This window comes from Lampris incognitus, chromosome 19, assembly GCF_029633865.1.
Source record: "Lampris incognitus isolate fLamInc1 chromosome 19, fLamInc1.hap2, whole genome shotgun sequence".
Lineage (NCBI taxonomy): Eukaryota > Metazoa > Chordata > Actinopteri > Lampriformes > Lampridae > Lampris > Lampris incognitus.
This window is the reverse complement of record NC_079229.1, coordinates 22499645-22516522: the sequence shown is the minus strand read 5'-3', so window position 1 is coordinate 22516522 and position 16878 is coordinate 22499645. Positions and strand designations below refer to the sequence as shown.

Sequence of the window (16878 nt, the reverse complement as noted above, 5' to 3'; positions counted from 1 at the left end):
ATGTCTCTGTTCAGAGCATATTGTACAACACTCTATACTGTACACCTGTGGTCAAACTATAAAAAAGCAAGCTTCGAGTGGCTTATAATGATGCCATGAGAATACTGCTAAAAAGACCTAGATGGTGTAGTGCAACTGAAATGTTTGTGGCTGCAGGAGTCAGTACCTTTCAGGCTCTTCTATGAAATCTTTTGTATAAATGTATTTGCCGGCTTAATGACTCTGATAATGTAATCATCAAGAGTTTAACTAATATAAGATTCAGTGCCACACGCTACCAATCCCGGCTGTGGAACCACTGGTATAGCTGCCTTCTTTTAACACACTGACTTGTTCCATTTATGTAATTTTATTGTGTTTACTCAGTGTATTGTTTAGGGATTGTCTTTTACCTATTTGTCTTTGTCTGTTATGGACCCTGAGTCTGCAATAAAGTTTTGTTTTTTTTAATTGAAAAATTGAATATGTAATGCATTACTACCCACGTTTGGTGCGTGCACCCCAGCACAGGGCGTAAAGACTAATTTTCCAGCTACACGAAAATGGTCAGGTGCTGTTACTAAAACTGTGCATGTACAGTACCAGCTATTGTGATTCAGGGAAGACAACGATGCCCATGTATAAAGAAAAAAATCTGTTCTTTCTATTCACTGTAGTCACCAGACAGGATCAAAGACCGGTACCATAAACATCACAGGCCTGAGTCCAGCATATGTCATACTTGCCCTGATGGCTCCATGTTCGTGCAAACAGCTTTTCAGCAAAAAACTGAACACTGACTGCATCTGCTCATTCCTTGAATGTCATACAGCACAGCCACTTGGAAAGTGTGAATACAGTTAATCAAAATATTGTTCAAGACAGAGATATTCCATCAGAGAATGACCTGGTGCCCATGAATTATTTGAAACAGTTTAAAGCGTGACTTGATTTAAGAACAGTGTTTTATTTCAAGAGATTGAGAAAATAACCTGAAAGGGACAATTCACCCCAAAATTAAAAACACATTTCTTCCTTTAACCTGTAGTGCTGTTTCTCCATCTAGATCAGGGGTCTCAAACTCAACTTACCTGGGGGCCGCTGGAGGTAGAGTTTGGGTGAGGCTGGGCCGCAAGTATTCCAAAAAAAAAAGTACAACCGATCCAATGTTCTCAATCTTTTTTTAAATTTTTTATTTATATATACAGGTGATCAAAACAAGACAGGTAACAGTACAAGTGCAGGAACAAAAACGAACAGTGTGAGACAAAAAGGGGACACCAGGTTCTGTTATGACAAGATGGAATACTAATAAGCTAATAAGCTAAAAAAAAAAAACAACAACAAAAACAAACAAGCTATCAAATAAGCTCATTGACCTGCAGAGCAGGTCAATGAGCTCCATTTGAAGCACAGGAGGGGCATCTTGCACATCAAAGGAGAAGGGGTCAGCAAAAATTTGAAAAGTGGCTCTGTGTGTCTTGAACTCTGCGAACCTGTGATCAAATTGCTCCTGTAGCTTCACAATGGCATCAGCATACTTCTCACCACTGAATGGTGTGCCTGCATCCATGAGTGCCTTGCATGCTGGGAAATGACAGAGGTTTGTCTGAGAGAGCTGGGCTTAACCATAACACAAGTTTTGTGGAGAATGATCTCACGTTGTCATAGGCAGCACTGACAAGCTGCCCCTGGTTTTGTAATTTCTTGTTCAGTACATTCAGCTCATGTGTGATGTCAACAAGGAAAGCTAAGTCCATGAGCCATTTGGGATCACTTAGCACAGGAACAGCCATCCCAGCCTTCTCCATGAAGGCTTTCACTTCTGCTCTCAACTCAAAAAACCTCTTCAAGACGTTTCCCCTGCTGAGCCAACGTACCTCAGTGAAGTAGAGCACATCCTCATATGCTGACTCTATTTCCTCCAAAAAGGCGCGGAACTCCCGGTGCTTTAAACCCCTGGATCTGATATGGTTGATGCATTTCACAACGACAGACATCACATTGTCAAACTTCAGGCATTTGCTGCAAAGGGCCTGCTGATGGATAATGCAGTGCCGAGCAATGGCCTCCTCCACACCCTCCTCTTCCAGTTTTTTTTTTTGAACAAGTGCCACCACTCCATTTCTCCTCCATGTCATTGATGGCGCTCCGTCGGTTGTTATTCCAGCAAACCTCTTCCATGGCAAACCCGCATCCACAATGGCATCACACAGCTGGCGGAATATCTCCTGAGAGGTGGTCTGGCCATGCATTGGAATCACTGTGAGCAACTCCTCCATCACTTCAAAACTGTCGTCAACACCACGGACATAGATTGCGAGCTGCGCAGTGTCAATGATGTCTGTGCTCTCATCAAGAGCGACTGAGTATGCACAGAAACGTTTGGCTTTCTCACGCAGTTGATCATATATGTTACCTGACAGGTCAGAAACGCGCTCTGCCACTGTGTTGGCTGAAAGGCTGATGTTGCTAAACTGACCCTTCTTTTCCAGACAGACTATACTTGCAGCCTGTAACATGCACTTTTTAACAAACTCCCCTTCTTTGAATAGCTTTCCCCACGTAGCTAGCTTCGACTGCTGCATCATTATCTTTGCTAGCTTTCTTGAAGAAATCTTGTCGCTTCAGTAAACATGTTTTAAGATTGGCGACCCGTTTCTCTCTCTCATCTCCCTGGTATTTTGTATACTCATCATCAGCATGTCTAGTCGAGTAATGGCGTCTGATGTTGTCTTCCTTGTGCACCATAACTTTCTCGGTGCATATAAGACACGTCGGGCTGCCTCTGTGCTCAACAAAAAAATATGCCGTCTCCCACTTTTCCTGAAATTGTCTGTGCTCGTCACCAACTTTTCTCTTCACGGCAGGTTTTGAGAAAGACATAACTGGGGCTTGCTGACAGGATATATTTCCCTTCCACTTGGTGTCGCTCCGGAATCAAGTTTCAACCGTTGCTAATTCGCGCTGCCCATTATGGTGCGTTCAAGTTGTGCTCGGAAGTCGGACTTTCTGAGCTCCGAGTTGGACAATTCAACTGGAAGTCTGAAATCCGAGTCATCACTGTCATGAGCCTGCACTATGGTAGCTCATAAGTGAAAAATAAAAGCCCAGGGCAAGCACGGGCCGCACTAACACTAGACTTTGATGTCAAGTAGGGGGCCACAAAATAACGTCCCGCGGGCCGCAATTGGCCCACGGGCCGCAAGTTTGAGACCCATGATCTAGATCATTTTGGTGCGAGTTGCCTAGTTTTGTACATATCGGCCATAGAGATGGCTGCTTTCTTTTGAACGCAATGGAACTGGATGACACTTGGTATGTGTTGCTCAAAGCACCAAATCCAAAAAAAAAAAAACCCCCAATTTTGTTTTTGGAAAAACTAAACAGCAATGTCTGCAGAAATCCTGACCCGGTTACTCAAGTTTGAGTTTTTCAGATTTTTTTTTTTTTTTTTTTGGTGCTTTGAGCAACACAAGCTGAGTACCATCCAGTTCCATTGTATTTGAGAGACAGCAGACGTCTCCATGGCCGATATGTACAAAACAAGGCAACTCGCACCAAAACGATCTAGATGGATAAACAGCGCTACAGGTAAGAGGAAAACATGTATTTTTGATTTTGGGGTGACCTGCCCCTTTAAGAGAGTGCAGACAAAGTTGAAGGACAAGAGAGTAAAACTTAAAACTCGCACAAGGACAACAAATATGAAGAAGTTCAAAGATAACAGAGAAAGACCCATCAACAGTGCTCAACAAAACAAATCAGCTTTATCCCAACATGACGATTTACGAACAAAAGAAAAAAATATAAGTCAGGAGTTGCCAACTGACTGCTGGCATTCAAGTTAATGACTGGTTGCTGTTGAAGTTTTGTTTCACTAAAAGGCCTCACCTTACAGATTAATGATGGCTTTGAGGATCAAATCATTTTGGGACGCAATATCTTTCCAGCACTGATGTGCAGCATTTTAGAATGAAACATTTACATTATTCTATTCACACATAGAACTAGACGGCTGTCTCTCAAACACACACACACACACACACACACACTATAACAGATTGTGCGGTTATTGTAAACAGTCACTTGTTTTAGTGCCTATGAGCAAATACTTGGTATGTGTGTGTGTGTGTGTGTGTGTGTGTGTGTGTGTGTGTGTGTGTGTGTGTGTGTGTGTGTGTGTGTGTGTGTGTGTGTGTGTGGAAGGAGAACTAATTTGACTATGTTCTTGCCGGTCCACTGGAAGCCCAAAGACACTGACATTTTAAAATTCCCAGCATGCCTTATGCAATTAGGAAGCACTGCTGGGTAATGTAGTCTTTTCCTCATGTGTGTTCAAAGTCTGTGTTCAGTCTGGAAGGGGCAAGATACCCTCAAATTTAGAGTCTTGGTTGTTTTTTTCAACCTCTACCATCCCCGTTGCTGTGGCGCCAATTCCTAGGGCCCCTTGTTGCCGCGGCTACCGTGCGGTGACCATCCACAGCCCAAGTGCTACGTTGGCTGCCAGCAAGGCACTTCCCCCCAGTAGCAGGAAGAAGCCGATCAGCTCGCGCCGCTGCCGATCTGTTACCACGGTAACCAGCGTGGCCTCCAGCAGGGCGTTGAGCATCCACTGACCGTCGAGGGCAAAGCAGGGGACAGAGTTGACCACGGCTAATGCCCCGGAGAGAGACACAATGTATCTGACAGAGAACAGGGTTAAGGGGAATGGAAAGGAAAATGTACAAATGCCGTTTGTAAAGACAGACATATTCAGACAGACATATTCAGACAGACAGTAAAAGGCAAGTAGACGGATACATTCAGGTAGACAGTCATGCAGACAGACAGACACAGACAGACACACAAACTGACAGACACTGAAACTCAAAGGCCAAAGTAAAGAAAACAGACACTTACACAAAAGGTGAATAGTCAAACATATAGTAGACACAGAAACATGAAACTGACAGGAACGCAGGCAAGCATGCGCATGCACATGCACACGCACACACACACACACACACACACACACACACACACACACACCCTTGTGATACTTGTGTTAACATTCTATTGACTTAAAGTCATTGTTCAACCCCCTTTGCCAACCTTAACCCACACCATTCCATGCTAAATGCCTAAACCATTCATCTTAGCCTCGCCTTGATTTGGCTCTAACTCTTAAACTAAATATAACCTGCACACTTGAGCTCTGGAAAATGTTCCTAAACCTGTGACTCTTTTGGTTGGTGACATTTAGATGCCGTTAGTTAAAAAAAACAGATCGTATACAAATATACAATGTTGAAGGAGCAAGTTTACTAGAATATACAGACGGGTGACAAATTAAAGGAAAAACCTTAATGTGTGACCCCTACAGTGAGGGGGTCTGGGGCTCACTGCAAATCAATACAAAGTTATTCTGAGTGATCACCTTTATCCTATGATGAGACATTTCTATCCTGATGGGAGTGGTCTCTCCCAGGATGACAATGCCCCCATCCAGGGCACGAGGGATCACTGAATGGTTTGATTTGGATGAAAATTATGTAAATCATATGCTATGGCCTTCACAGTCACCAGATCTCAACTCATATGAACACCTATGGGAGATTTTGGACCAAGGTGTTAGACAGCGCTCTCCACCACCATCATCAAAACACCAAATGAGGGACTATCTTTTGGAAGAATGGCGTCCATCCCTCCAGTAGAGTTCAGAGACTTGTAGAAGCTATGACAAGGAGTACTGAAGCTGTTCTGGAGGTGTGTGGTGGACCAACACCTTACTAAGACACTTTATGTTGGGTTTCCTTTAATTTGTCACCTGTGTGTGTGTGTGTGTGTGTGTGTGTGTGTGTGTGTGTGTGTGTGTGTGTGTATGAGAACACACATCACAGGTTTAATGGCTTATACCATTTAAAATAAATAAGAGATGAATATTTTTTTATATCCATTTTTCAGTTATGAGCAGGTGAATCTACTGCCTTTCTCATAGCATGAAAGGATACTTGCAGAAGGTCTCCAGGAAGACAGGCATGTCCAGGTGGAGGAAACCAAACCGCGGCACAAAGTTGGTTAGGCTCACTGAGAATGACAGACAAAAGAGCGGGAAATAACCAACACACTCTATCATTTTGGTAAATCCAATGTACAAATGTGAAGAGGGCAGGTGGTTCGAAAGAACTGGATTGTTGGCTGTGTAAACAGGCTAAAATTCATGAAACTGTGTCGTTCGTTAATTTCCCACTGACACGTACCAGCATACTGGAGGTGTGGAGGGTATCCAACAAACAGCATTTGTGTGTTTGGGGGATGTGTAACACGAATGAAACGGGTCTGGTTCTCCAGAGAGGGGGTGACACACACGCTGGCTGCGTGGGAGTGTGTGAGACAGTCCTCATCACTGCGACACGCTCGGGTGCCCGTCACCATCTTGCGCACCGGCATGCAGGCATACTGGAGGCAAGAAGGACAACACGCAGAACAGGGATGTAGGATATAACTATTCGGAGGAAAGACCTAAAACCCATCTTAGTATGACTTTCTTTTTACAGAATGTGTGTGTGTGGCTGAAGAACATAATATTGCAGTTTGGATTACTGGTTGGAGTCCGTTTTGCTAGGTTTATGTCAAATACATTTTGTCATCATGTGACTTTGATTTATTTATGTGACCGGCGAGGAGTGACTGGGATTTTAGATGGTGACTCTGTATTCCAGTTCTAAACGGAGGAAGAGCTGTGTGGCTTGAAATACCAGTTAGGGTGTTTTTATCAAAACTTGGAAATTGGACTCGTTTTCTCTGATACCGTGGATCCTTCTCAGTCCCCAGCACATGCCTCGGAAGGCATGCTGGATGTGCATGTTACTATTTTGATTCTTGTGTTTTGGACCACAATCATATGACAATTTATGTGTGTGTGTGTGTGTGTGTGTGTGTGTGTGTGTGTGTGTGTGTGTGTGTGTGTGTGTGTGTGTGTGTGTGTGTGTGTGTGTGTGTGTGTGTGAGTGTGAATGTACAAGAACTTTATTTTGTACATGTACGGGTACACTGCTTCCAGAGAATTATGGGAAGTGAAATTCTACAAGAGGAAAAATATGATCAAAAGCAAATCTATTGAGGAAGTCGTGTGGAGAATTTGGCTGTGTGGCTGATGGGGTTCAGAGCAACACTCACATGAGGAAGTTGTCCCAAAAAAGCGCTATATATATATACACATACATCCTCTGTGCAGAGTTTGCATGTTCTCCCCGTGTCTGTGTGGGTTTCCTCTGGGTGCTCTGGTTTCCTCCCACAGTCCAAAGACATGTAGGTCAGGTGAATTGGCCATACTAAATTGTACCTAGGTGTGAATGAGTGTGTGTGTGTGTGTGTGTGTGTGTGTGTGTGTGTGTGTGTCGGCCTTGTGTGATGACCTAGCGGGCTGTCCAGGGTGTCTCCCTTCCTGCCGCCCAATGACTGCTGGGATAGGCTCCAGCATCCCCGCGACCCTGAGAGCAGGATAAGCGGCTCGGATAATAGACAGATGGATGTATGTATGCATACATACATACATACATATCAATATAGATGTAGGAAAACATTTTTTTAATAGATGGCAGTAAAAGCTTGCAGCTGCGACGCACGAAACAAGCTTGTACTGCCATGTATTAAAGTTTTTTTTCCTACATCTATTTTCATATTCCGCTCCTCATTTGTTGAGCACTTTTATCAACACAATTGACGGTTTCTGAAAAGAAAAGAAAAACGCTGTATGTATGTACATGTGTATGTGTGTATGTATATATATGTGTGTGTGTGTGTGTGGGGGGGGGGGTTGTCTTAAGAATAGAACTATTGTCACATAAAAACCTTTTAACTTCAGTTTTGATGATTTCCTAATAGCTGCTTAAAGTCACATGGTTTATAAATTTCCTTTGTGGACTGAGCCAGTTTCTGAGGACAATGAAAAGTGGTTACAACCTCACTGTTCGATTCGAAGAGTGTAGACGTGTCAGTTTTTGTTTGTTTTGTTTGTTTGGTCCAAATTTGTGTGTGTATGTGTTTATGTGTGAGAGTGTTTTGGATAGCAGTTAAAGGGGCTGGTTGGCCTTGATCAAGCTACTTTGCTCTACCTACTCCAGGGGGTGCCATAGTAGCTGAGTGAGGCTGTGCTCCAATCAGAATCAGAGGACAAAATAATGGTGATCTCTTGGGGGGGGGGGGGGATTAATAGGATATAGCGAAAGATAAAAATCAAAAATGAATCAATAAAACATTGTAAGTTACTTCTTTCTCTCTGCTGTTCTTGTCCTGTGGGTTGGTATAGGAGAAGCAGAGGTCTGTCAGACTGTTATTACTGCAGCAGTCCATGGTTCCATCCAAACGCTTAAATGCTGAGAGAGAGACAGACAGACAGAGAGAGAGAGACAGAGAGACAGAGAGAGACGGGGGCATTTTTAGATTCTCAACTAAGATGGTGGACACTGAAGCGACTGCGATTCAGCAGCCTTTTAAATCTTAGTTTATTGTATAAGGTTTGTTTTGGATGTATATGAGCATCAATATGTACCACTGAATACGAGTGTATTATCTCTCTTCACTCATAACAATGCATAAAATGGTGACTTTGAGTGATTCTCATGGAGACTGTGCAGGCTGTACCCACTCAATGTCACCGCTGGTTGGCTGAGAACACTAACGCATTTTGATGGGACAGTACGTATTAAACAGTATGTAGTGCTTTCCGAATGCAGAATATACCATTTGTATGTTGTATGTAGCAGAGTATTTGTACACAGTCGAAGCCTTCACCTGCTCTCGTTCTCCAAGTCACTCTGGGTAAAAACCTCACGCCACGTCTGCTTACATGTCGTACGTCTCTCTGTGGTTGTATGTCAGTCAGACAAGCATTACATTTGCATAAAAAAAACAAAACAAGTACTTCAACAGGTTTTTTTTCCTGTGGCGAAAACAAGCTGATGATTAGAATGAAAATGTACCTTTTATTCTAATCTGGACTCAAAAAATGCCCCTCAGGTAGGCATAACTGGACCCATTTTTGATCAACATAGTAAACTGAAGTGTTAATTTCATTTAAACTACAATGGAAACAGTGTCTCGACGACCCGGCCAAAACAAGACAGAAACTAAATCAAAATTCCCCTTTGCAAGTTGAAGCTATGCCAAAATATAGTGACATTAATATTTCATCATAGCTTTTGTTTTGTTTTCAAGATTAAGTCATAGACTTGTTTTCACCATGGAAAAAAATGTAGTCGAAGAACAATGTTCTGCCTTTTTCTCCTCTATGAAGGACACCCTGACCATGAAACACAAACCACAAATAAGGACACAGTGGCTGCACTGTGGTCTCGCAAGTTGTTGAGCGGTTTTGGTTGGGACTTGAAGTGGGTCAGCAACCAACCTCGTCCATGGGCCCAGCTGGGTTGCAGGCTGGAGGCAGGGACACAGTATCCAGTCTGTGGGGTGTGAGAGAGGTGAAACAGGCAGCTGGCCCAGTCCTCTACTCCTTTAACCGTGCAGTCCTCCAGTCCTGTCACGATGTCCCCCACCGACAGGCCCCTGGGGCCCTCAGCCGACGAGCCCTGGAGGAGTAATTGCATATGGACATAACGTGTGTTATATAGTCAATAAGCTTCATGTTGTAGAAAGAAGCACAGACCTTAAGGAACACATTAATGCATGTTAACACAAATGAATGTATGAAGATTACAATAAATGCATGTTAATACATTTTTTTGGTATATACTTTATTGATCCCTGTGGGGAAATTCTTCTCTGCATTTAACTCATCCTAGCTGTGTAGCTAGGAGCAGTGGGAAGCCGCTGTGCAGCGCCCGCAGATCAACTCCAGTTTGTCTTGCCATGCCTCGGTCAGGGGCACAGACAGGGGTACTAACCCTAACATACATGTCTTTTTGATGGTGGAGGAAACTGGAACACCCGGAGAAACCCCACCACAGACACAGGGAGAACATGAAAACTCGACACAGAAGACGACCTGGGATGACCCTCAAGGTTGGACAACCCCGGGTTCGAACCCAGGACCTTCTTGCTGTGAGGCGACAGCGCTAACCACTGGGCCACCGTGCCGCCTAATATGTAGGACTAATACAAATATCCTTTGATATCAATTCCCAGCTTGCTGACAACAATGTCTAGCTTGGTACAAAAACTTAGTGCGTAGTTTAACTTTTGTGAAAATCTTGTTTAATGGTGATATGTTCAGCTCAGTGTGACTGGGGAAACTAAGGATAGATTCACACATTAAATTTTAGCATAAGCGCTCTCTCACACATACGCGCACGTGTATGCACACACACACACACACACACACACACACACACACACACACACACACACACTAACCTGTACCACTTCAGTCACGAATGCCCCAGCACCCGTACCGTACATGGGAAACAGCAAGAGCGGCAACAGGAAGAGGAAAGCCAAAGCTACCACACACAGAACGAAGTTGTGCCATACTCCTAGGTAGAGACAAACAGATCAGTATAATGTTACATGTTACATCACCAAGTGCCCTACAGGAATAAATAATAAACATATTATGTGATGGAGAACCCCCCCCCCCCCCCCCCCGGAGGGAGCCAGCTCCACTGTGGTGTGGAGAGGATAGCTGGAGAGAAAGAAATAAACACAGCATGCTGTTATGTCACTCCTCTCTATCTCCCACCTCTCTCTATCTGTCTGTCTCTCTCTTGTCAAGTGGAGGAAAAGCCTAGAACGAACATGTTTTGGCCAAAGATATAAGCTTCTGTCTTGTGTTGTAGTTCTTTGCCGCCCTCCAGTGGAGACTTTATCCAACTACAATGATAATTATTTTGCTCACATTTTAGGTTTGCAGTTATGTTCTCGTCCAGAGCAACGTAAAGGTTATTAGCCTGCAGCTCTCGGTCAGTGCCTTGCTCAAGGGCAGTTTGAAAAGGAAGCACAGCACTTGCAGGGTTCAAACCTGTGCCCCTTGTGTTTCAACGAGGTCCTCCTTAACAAGATGCCACCCTGTTGTTACTTTCTTAGTCTACACCAGAACCGTGTTTGATTTCCCCGGCTGATGCAAATACATTAACAAAGGGCATTTTGTTAGACAGGACAGGGGAGGATCAGGTGACCAAGTGTGTTTTACCTGAAGTTGTTGTGAGCTTTACAGATCATCATACTGCATTTCTAATAAACACTTGGGATATGGCATTTAGTGGAGGATTTTATGAAAAGCACCAACAGATATAATAGTCTTTCAGTGTATTTTTGGCAAGTGGCCACAGTGAGTATCATATACTAACCCGGGCAGTCTGTACCATGTTTTACACATTAAGCTATACAGGATTACTTCTGCTGCAGCAAATACTTGGATATCCAGTGTAAGAATACACAACACAATTACTCATTTGCAAATGGACGATGGAAGAAATATTCTGACAATATTGGGATATGGAGAACTCTGAAATTTGAATTAAATTAACGACACCATCTGTAGATTGGGATTACTATTATAACAATACCTTGAGAAATAAATTGAATTATCACATTTACCTTATTAGTAGGTCCCTATGAGAAGCACTTATAAAATTATAAACAGACCAATGGACAAATGGTTTACCAGCACAGAAGATGCGAAGCTGCTGAGTGGGTGATATGAGGTTGAGGTGGGTGGTGAAGAGATCAACGAACGCCCCGGGGTACACTACAAACACGAACATCCCGAAGCCGTTCACTCGCACCTGCTCCCTGGAAGTACAGAGGCACACACATGCATGCATGTGCATACACACACACACACACACACACACACACACACACACACACACACACACACACACACACACACACACACACACACACACGGCAAGAATTTCAAATGAAATGGCCGATCTGAAAAATGATGGGCTCCTCCCAGTTTGAAGACATTACCTTTCCCGCAGAGCGAGAGGCAGGTTAGAGACAAGGTTTTACAGATTTGGGACTGACAAAGGAGGACAGGATTAGGAACGAGTACATTAGAGGGAGAGCTCAGGTTGGACAGTTTGGAGACAAAGCAAGAGAGGCAAGATTGAGATGGCCTGGACATGTGTGGAGGAGAGATGCTGGGTATATTGGGAGAAGGATGCTGAATATGGAGATGCCAGAAGAGAGGAAAAGAGGAGGTTTATGGATGTGGTGAGGGAGGGCATGCAGGTGGCTGGTGTGACAGAGGAAGATGCAGAGGACAGGAAGAGATGGAAATGGATGATCGCTGTGGAGACCCCTAATGGGAGCAGCCAAAAATAGTAGTAGTAGATAGTTTATTATTTATTTGATCCCCAAAATGTAATGTCTCTTTTTTTATCTGCTCTCCTTTAGGAACTCAAAGGTCAGCTACAGAACAATAGCTTTAAAGCTTTAAACAAGTCTAATGCTTTGAACAGCCTCCCTAAGCATTTGACCTGCATGTATTTATGCACTAATGTATCCACTTAAGGCCTCATTGTGTATGCAAATGTTTTTTTGTTTAATCATTCTCATTGTATGTGTATATGCCCTTTCTCTCTCCGATTTTTTCCTGTGTGGGTCACTGCCGGAGGTCAGTCCTATCTTGAGCTGTGCTTTGCTCTTCACAGCAAACAGGCCCTGCTAGTTACACAGTAATGGAGCATGATACGGAAATCCACCATGTGCAGGAGTTTGCATGGTCTCCCTGTTTTTGTCTTGCATTTTCTCCAAAGACATGGAAGGTAAGACAGGCAAGAAAGGTAAACTGGAAACCACGTACTGTCCATAGGTGTGAATGGGAATGAGAATGTGACTGAGTGTCCTCTGAGGAACAGGCCTACTGCACAGGAAATCGTCCCACCTTGTGCCCAGTACTGCTTGTGAAAGGAGCCAACTTCCCATGACGTGGAAATTGGAATAGTGGCATATGAAAAACAAATTAATTAATAATTAATAGAATGTGTTACCTCAAAGCTGCCACGGCATGGCCCAACTCATGTATTACACCACTGAGCAGCAGGGCAATGAAGAAGTAGCCAAGCTGACTGGTTGGCAGATTGACACCAGGGACCTAAATGCATACAGCACCACCAGGAGGTGAATCAGAGTAAGAAGGATTGATATAAACATAGATCGTAAACTCTCAAGAGACAAGATACACACACACACACACACACTTGGCATGCATGTGTCGCATGGCAACACAAAAAACTAAGCAAAGACTTGCTGACTGTGCACCTGAAAGCATTCATTTTCTGCTGTGAGTTATTTCAAATAGTACCTCAATTTAAGGCTGTTTTAAATGTATCTGTTTCTATAGTTCAGTAAAGGCACATTGGCTTTTATCTAACAGACACCATTTAGGCATTAAAACTAGACACAAGACTCAAGAACCACTTCATCTTTCTTTATTCTGTGGTATTCAAAATATAAACTATTCCAGTGCTATTTTTTCCTCCTTCCATCAGTAGTGGTTAAGGTCCAGTTCAGTGTGTACATACCACCACCTGCAAGGCCTGCTGACCGGCTATCCGTGGATTATCTGTGGTCATCTGAGCCAGCGTCTGCTGCAGCGTTCTGATCAGGAGCACCACTGAGCCCACCATGGCTACTACACCAAACACCAGACCGCTGCTGAACCTGGGGGAAATGGCATTGATTGACATGCCCTGACATAAACTGTACCATCACTGTCAAAACACGTTATTAACCACTTGAATGGTGAATATATTGTTTAGTTAGATGGTTTCATTAAAAATTAAAATGCAGAAAGTTGTGGGGTAATAGTAGTTTTTCTAATTACCACAGGTAGAGGACATGGGGGTTGATGCGAGCACAGTACGCAAACAGTCGGTTGAACATGGTGGTCTGCCATCTCAAGTGGAAAGGGGACAGCATCAGTCCCCGACTCGCCAACCATGACTCGTAGCTGATCCGGTGTGTCATGGACGACTGTGGGACCGAGATGGACAAAGATTAATGTCTATATCTTCTTTTGATAGTTATTTTCTTTGTTTTTCCTGAAAACTGCTTTACTAGCTTTCTTGATACCCCACTTCTCATTAGGACACTGCACATCATTGCTTTAAATGTAATGCCATCAGTACCAAGAGTCACAAGATTAAGTTTTATCTTAAACATTTGTGATTTGGGGTTTTAGTGTCTGCCACCATTCTTAATCTGTTATATATACAATATCTTGAATTTGATTTTTCTTGTATGTGTTGGACGCAATTTATCTTAAGTGGTCGCGAAGCACTTGTGAAATATGTCAAAAAGGTGTGATTACAATGAATTTTACATAATCACTTGTGTGCATTTGATTCTGTTATAGATGAAGTAAGAAAGTTCCCAACTAAACTTGCTCTTCCAGAGGTTTCTCTTGTTTTTTTGTTTTCTCACTATTGTTTTCTGTGGAGTTTGTCCTTAGTGAGAGTTTAAAGGAACAGTTCACCCTAAAATCAAAAATACATGTTTTTCCTCTTACCAGTAGTGCTTTTTATCCATCTGGATTGTTTTGGTGTGAGTTGCCCAGTTTTGGCGATATTGGCCATGGAGATGGCTGCCTTCTTTCGAATACAATGGAACTGGATGGCACTCGGCTCATGTTGCTCAAAGCATCAAAAAATTAAATTTGCATCCGGGTGGAGTGGCAGTCTATTCCGTTGCCTACCTACACGGCGATCACCGGTTCGAATCCCCGTGTTACCTCCGGCTTGGTCGGGCGTCCCTACAGACGCAATTGGCTGTGTCTGTGGGTGGGGAGCCGGATGTGAGTATGCGTCCAGGTCGTTGCACTAGCGCCTCCTCTGGTCGGTCGGGGCACCTGTTCAGGGGGGGAGGGAGAACTGGGAGGAATAGCGTGATCCTCCCACACGCCATGTCCCCCTGGCAAAAATCCTCACTGTCAGGTGAAAAGAAGCGGCTGGCGACTCCACATGTATCGGAGGAGGCATGTGGTAGTCTGCAGCTCTCCCCAGATCAGCAGAGGGAGTGGAGCAGAGATCGGGATGGCTCGAAAGAGTGGGGTAATTGGCCAGATACAACTGGGGGGGAAATGGGGAAGAATCCAAAAAAATAAAAATAAATCTGAAAACCTCAACAGTAATGTCTCTTTCCAGAAATCATGACCCCGTTACTCAAAATAATCCACAGACCTTGTTGTGAGCAGTTTCATGTAGGAACTATTTTTCTTAGACCCAACTACACCTACATCAAACTGCTCACAAGGTCTGTGGATTATCTTGAGTAACTGGGTCATGATTTCTGGAAAAAGACATTGCTGTTGAGTTTTTCTAAATGTATTTTTTGGCGCTTTGAGCAACACAAGCCACAGGCCATCCAGTTCCTTTGTATTTGAGAGAAGGCGGACGTCTCTACAGCCGGTATCTCCAAAACTCAGTAATTCACACCAAAATGATCTAGATAGATAAACAGAACTACAGGTAAGAGGAAAAACAAGTATTTTTGAGTGAACTGTCCCTTTAAGGATAAGGGCGTCGTACATTTGGCCTCATTCGTCAATCGTTCATAGGTTTAAATTTGTGGAATTTTTTAGCCCTGAACTTTGTCTCAGAGACCAGTGTAGAACCCGGGTAACCCCTGAATTTAGACACCAATTGGCTAACACGGATGTCTTTGCAAGCCTGGATGATGGCTTGTTGCAAGAGGTAGACAATAGATGTTAGGGGGAAGGAATTACAAATAACCATCAGGCTTTGCTTCTGACTGTCAGATCTTGAGAGCTAAAAAAAAAAAAATTCCATGGGTGTGTAAGAACAAATTTGCACAAACGTTTGATGAATGAGGCCCATTGTAATTTGTCATATCTAAATCTATCAGAGGATGTAATATGATTGTCTGGGATTTAACTGTGATTTAGGGCCATACAAATAAATTGGACTTGACTCAAACCAAGAACTAGGTGGAGCACTGAGACCATTTGCATTTATTATTAGTAGTCTGCAGGCTGTCAGCTATTGTGTCCACATTAGGAACCCGACAGCAAAATTTGAGCATGTATTATCTTGTTCCACGTTAAAGGAAACAAAAGATAAGCCATTCGTTTGGCTGAAAATGGTCACAGACTTGGATGTGGAAAAGGTGGCAAATGCATAGTTGAACTTTATAGTGTGTTTGTGTGGCTGAAAGGTACAAACAAATATCATTATCTAGTAACAAACATGGGGCCAAAGCAACACAGATTCCATGCCCTGATCTGCATTAGCCACGTTTAACTTTCTCACTATAAAATCAGAACCACAGCCTGGATCAGTTCAATGAGCCCTTTTGCATTTGTAAGATATTTGAACTGGTGGGTAGCTCACAGAAAACAGGTAGGGCCTAGTACAGCATTAAGAGGTAGACTAGGTACAGTGCGATTATCCAAATGTAATAAACGAAGCAAAATAAGTCATTTACAGAATAGATCAATTACCATACATCTGTAAAAATCCATTGGAGGACATTTCTCTGGTACTGAATGAAACGGATTGTACTGAGAATAGATTATCTATGCCTGTTTGGTATCGTTCAGTTAAACGGTCGTCTGGCAGCAGCAGAAATCACTCATCTCTTCCCAACTATGACAGGTTAGGAAACCGACAGTATTACGATATTGCATTGCACGTATTACCTTGAGGAGTGTGTCGGTGAGATAGATAACGCACCAGCCTCCCATCACACACACCACCAGAGGAACGGGTATCATGGCTCATGAGAAGAAAATCAAAGCTCAAAGCAGAAAGACTCAATCAAATTAAGTTTTCACCACCATCATTCACTTTACTCGGAAACAGCTACACATTTTTAAGCCTCACATCGTTGAATGTGTTTAATATCAGATGATATGAGATTGTTAAAAAAAAACCCATTCGTGACAGAGAGAAAACGTCAGCGTCGTGCGACACACTTCCGGGTTTATTT

The 16878-nt window shown here is 43.3% G+C and overlaps 1 protein-coding gene across 1 annotated transcript; it reads right to left on the bottom strand.

Annotated features, from left to right (window-relative positions):
* Positions 1-3733: 3733 nt before the first annotated feature.
* Positions 3734-16725, bottom strand: mbtps2 (membrane-bound transcription factor peptidase, site 2). Its single transcript, XM_056299744.1, has 11 exons — positions 16589-16725; positions 13757-13905; positions 13455-13593; positions 12921-13024; positions 11585-11712; positions 10336-10454; positions 9371-9551; positions 8233-8339; positions 6222-6420; positions 5973-6048; positions 3734-4664 (listed from the first exon to the last, which is right to left on the bottom strand). Exons 1-11 carry the CDS (start codon positions 16661-16663, stop codon positions 4442-4444), a joined length of 1500 nt encoding a protein of 499 aa, XP_056155719.1. The 5' UTR covers positions 16664-16725; the 3' UTR covers positions 3734-4441.
* Positions 16726-16878: the final 153 nt, after the last annotated feature.

Bases quoted from the DNA above. Each gene is read 5' to 3' on its own strand.
- mbtps2 (XM_056299744.1), bottom strand. From the start codon at position 16,663: ATGATACCCGTTCCTCTGGTGGTGTGTGTGATGGGAGGCTGGTGCGTT. The intron at 13,594-13,756 runs GTAATTAGAAAA...CATTTCCCCCAG, and splicing joins CCCCATGTCCTCTACCTGTG to GTTCAGCAGCGGTCTGGTGT. The intron at 6,049-6,221 runs GTACGTGTCAGT...TGTCATTCTCAG, and splicing joins TCCACACCTCCAGTATGCTG to TGAGCCTAACCAACTTTGTG.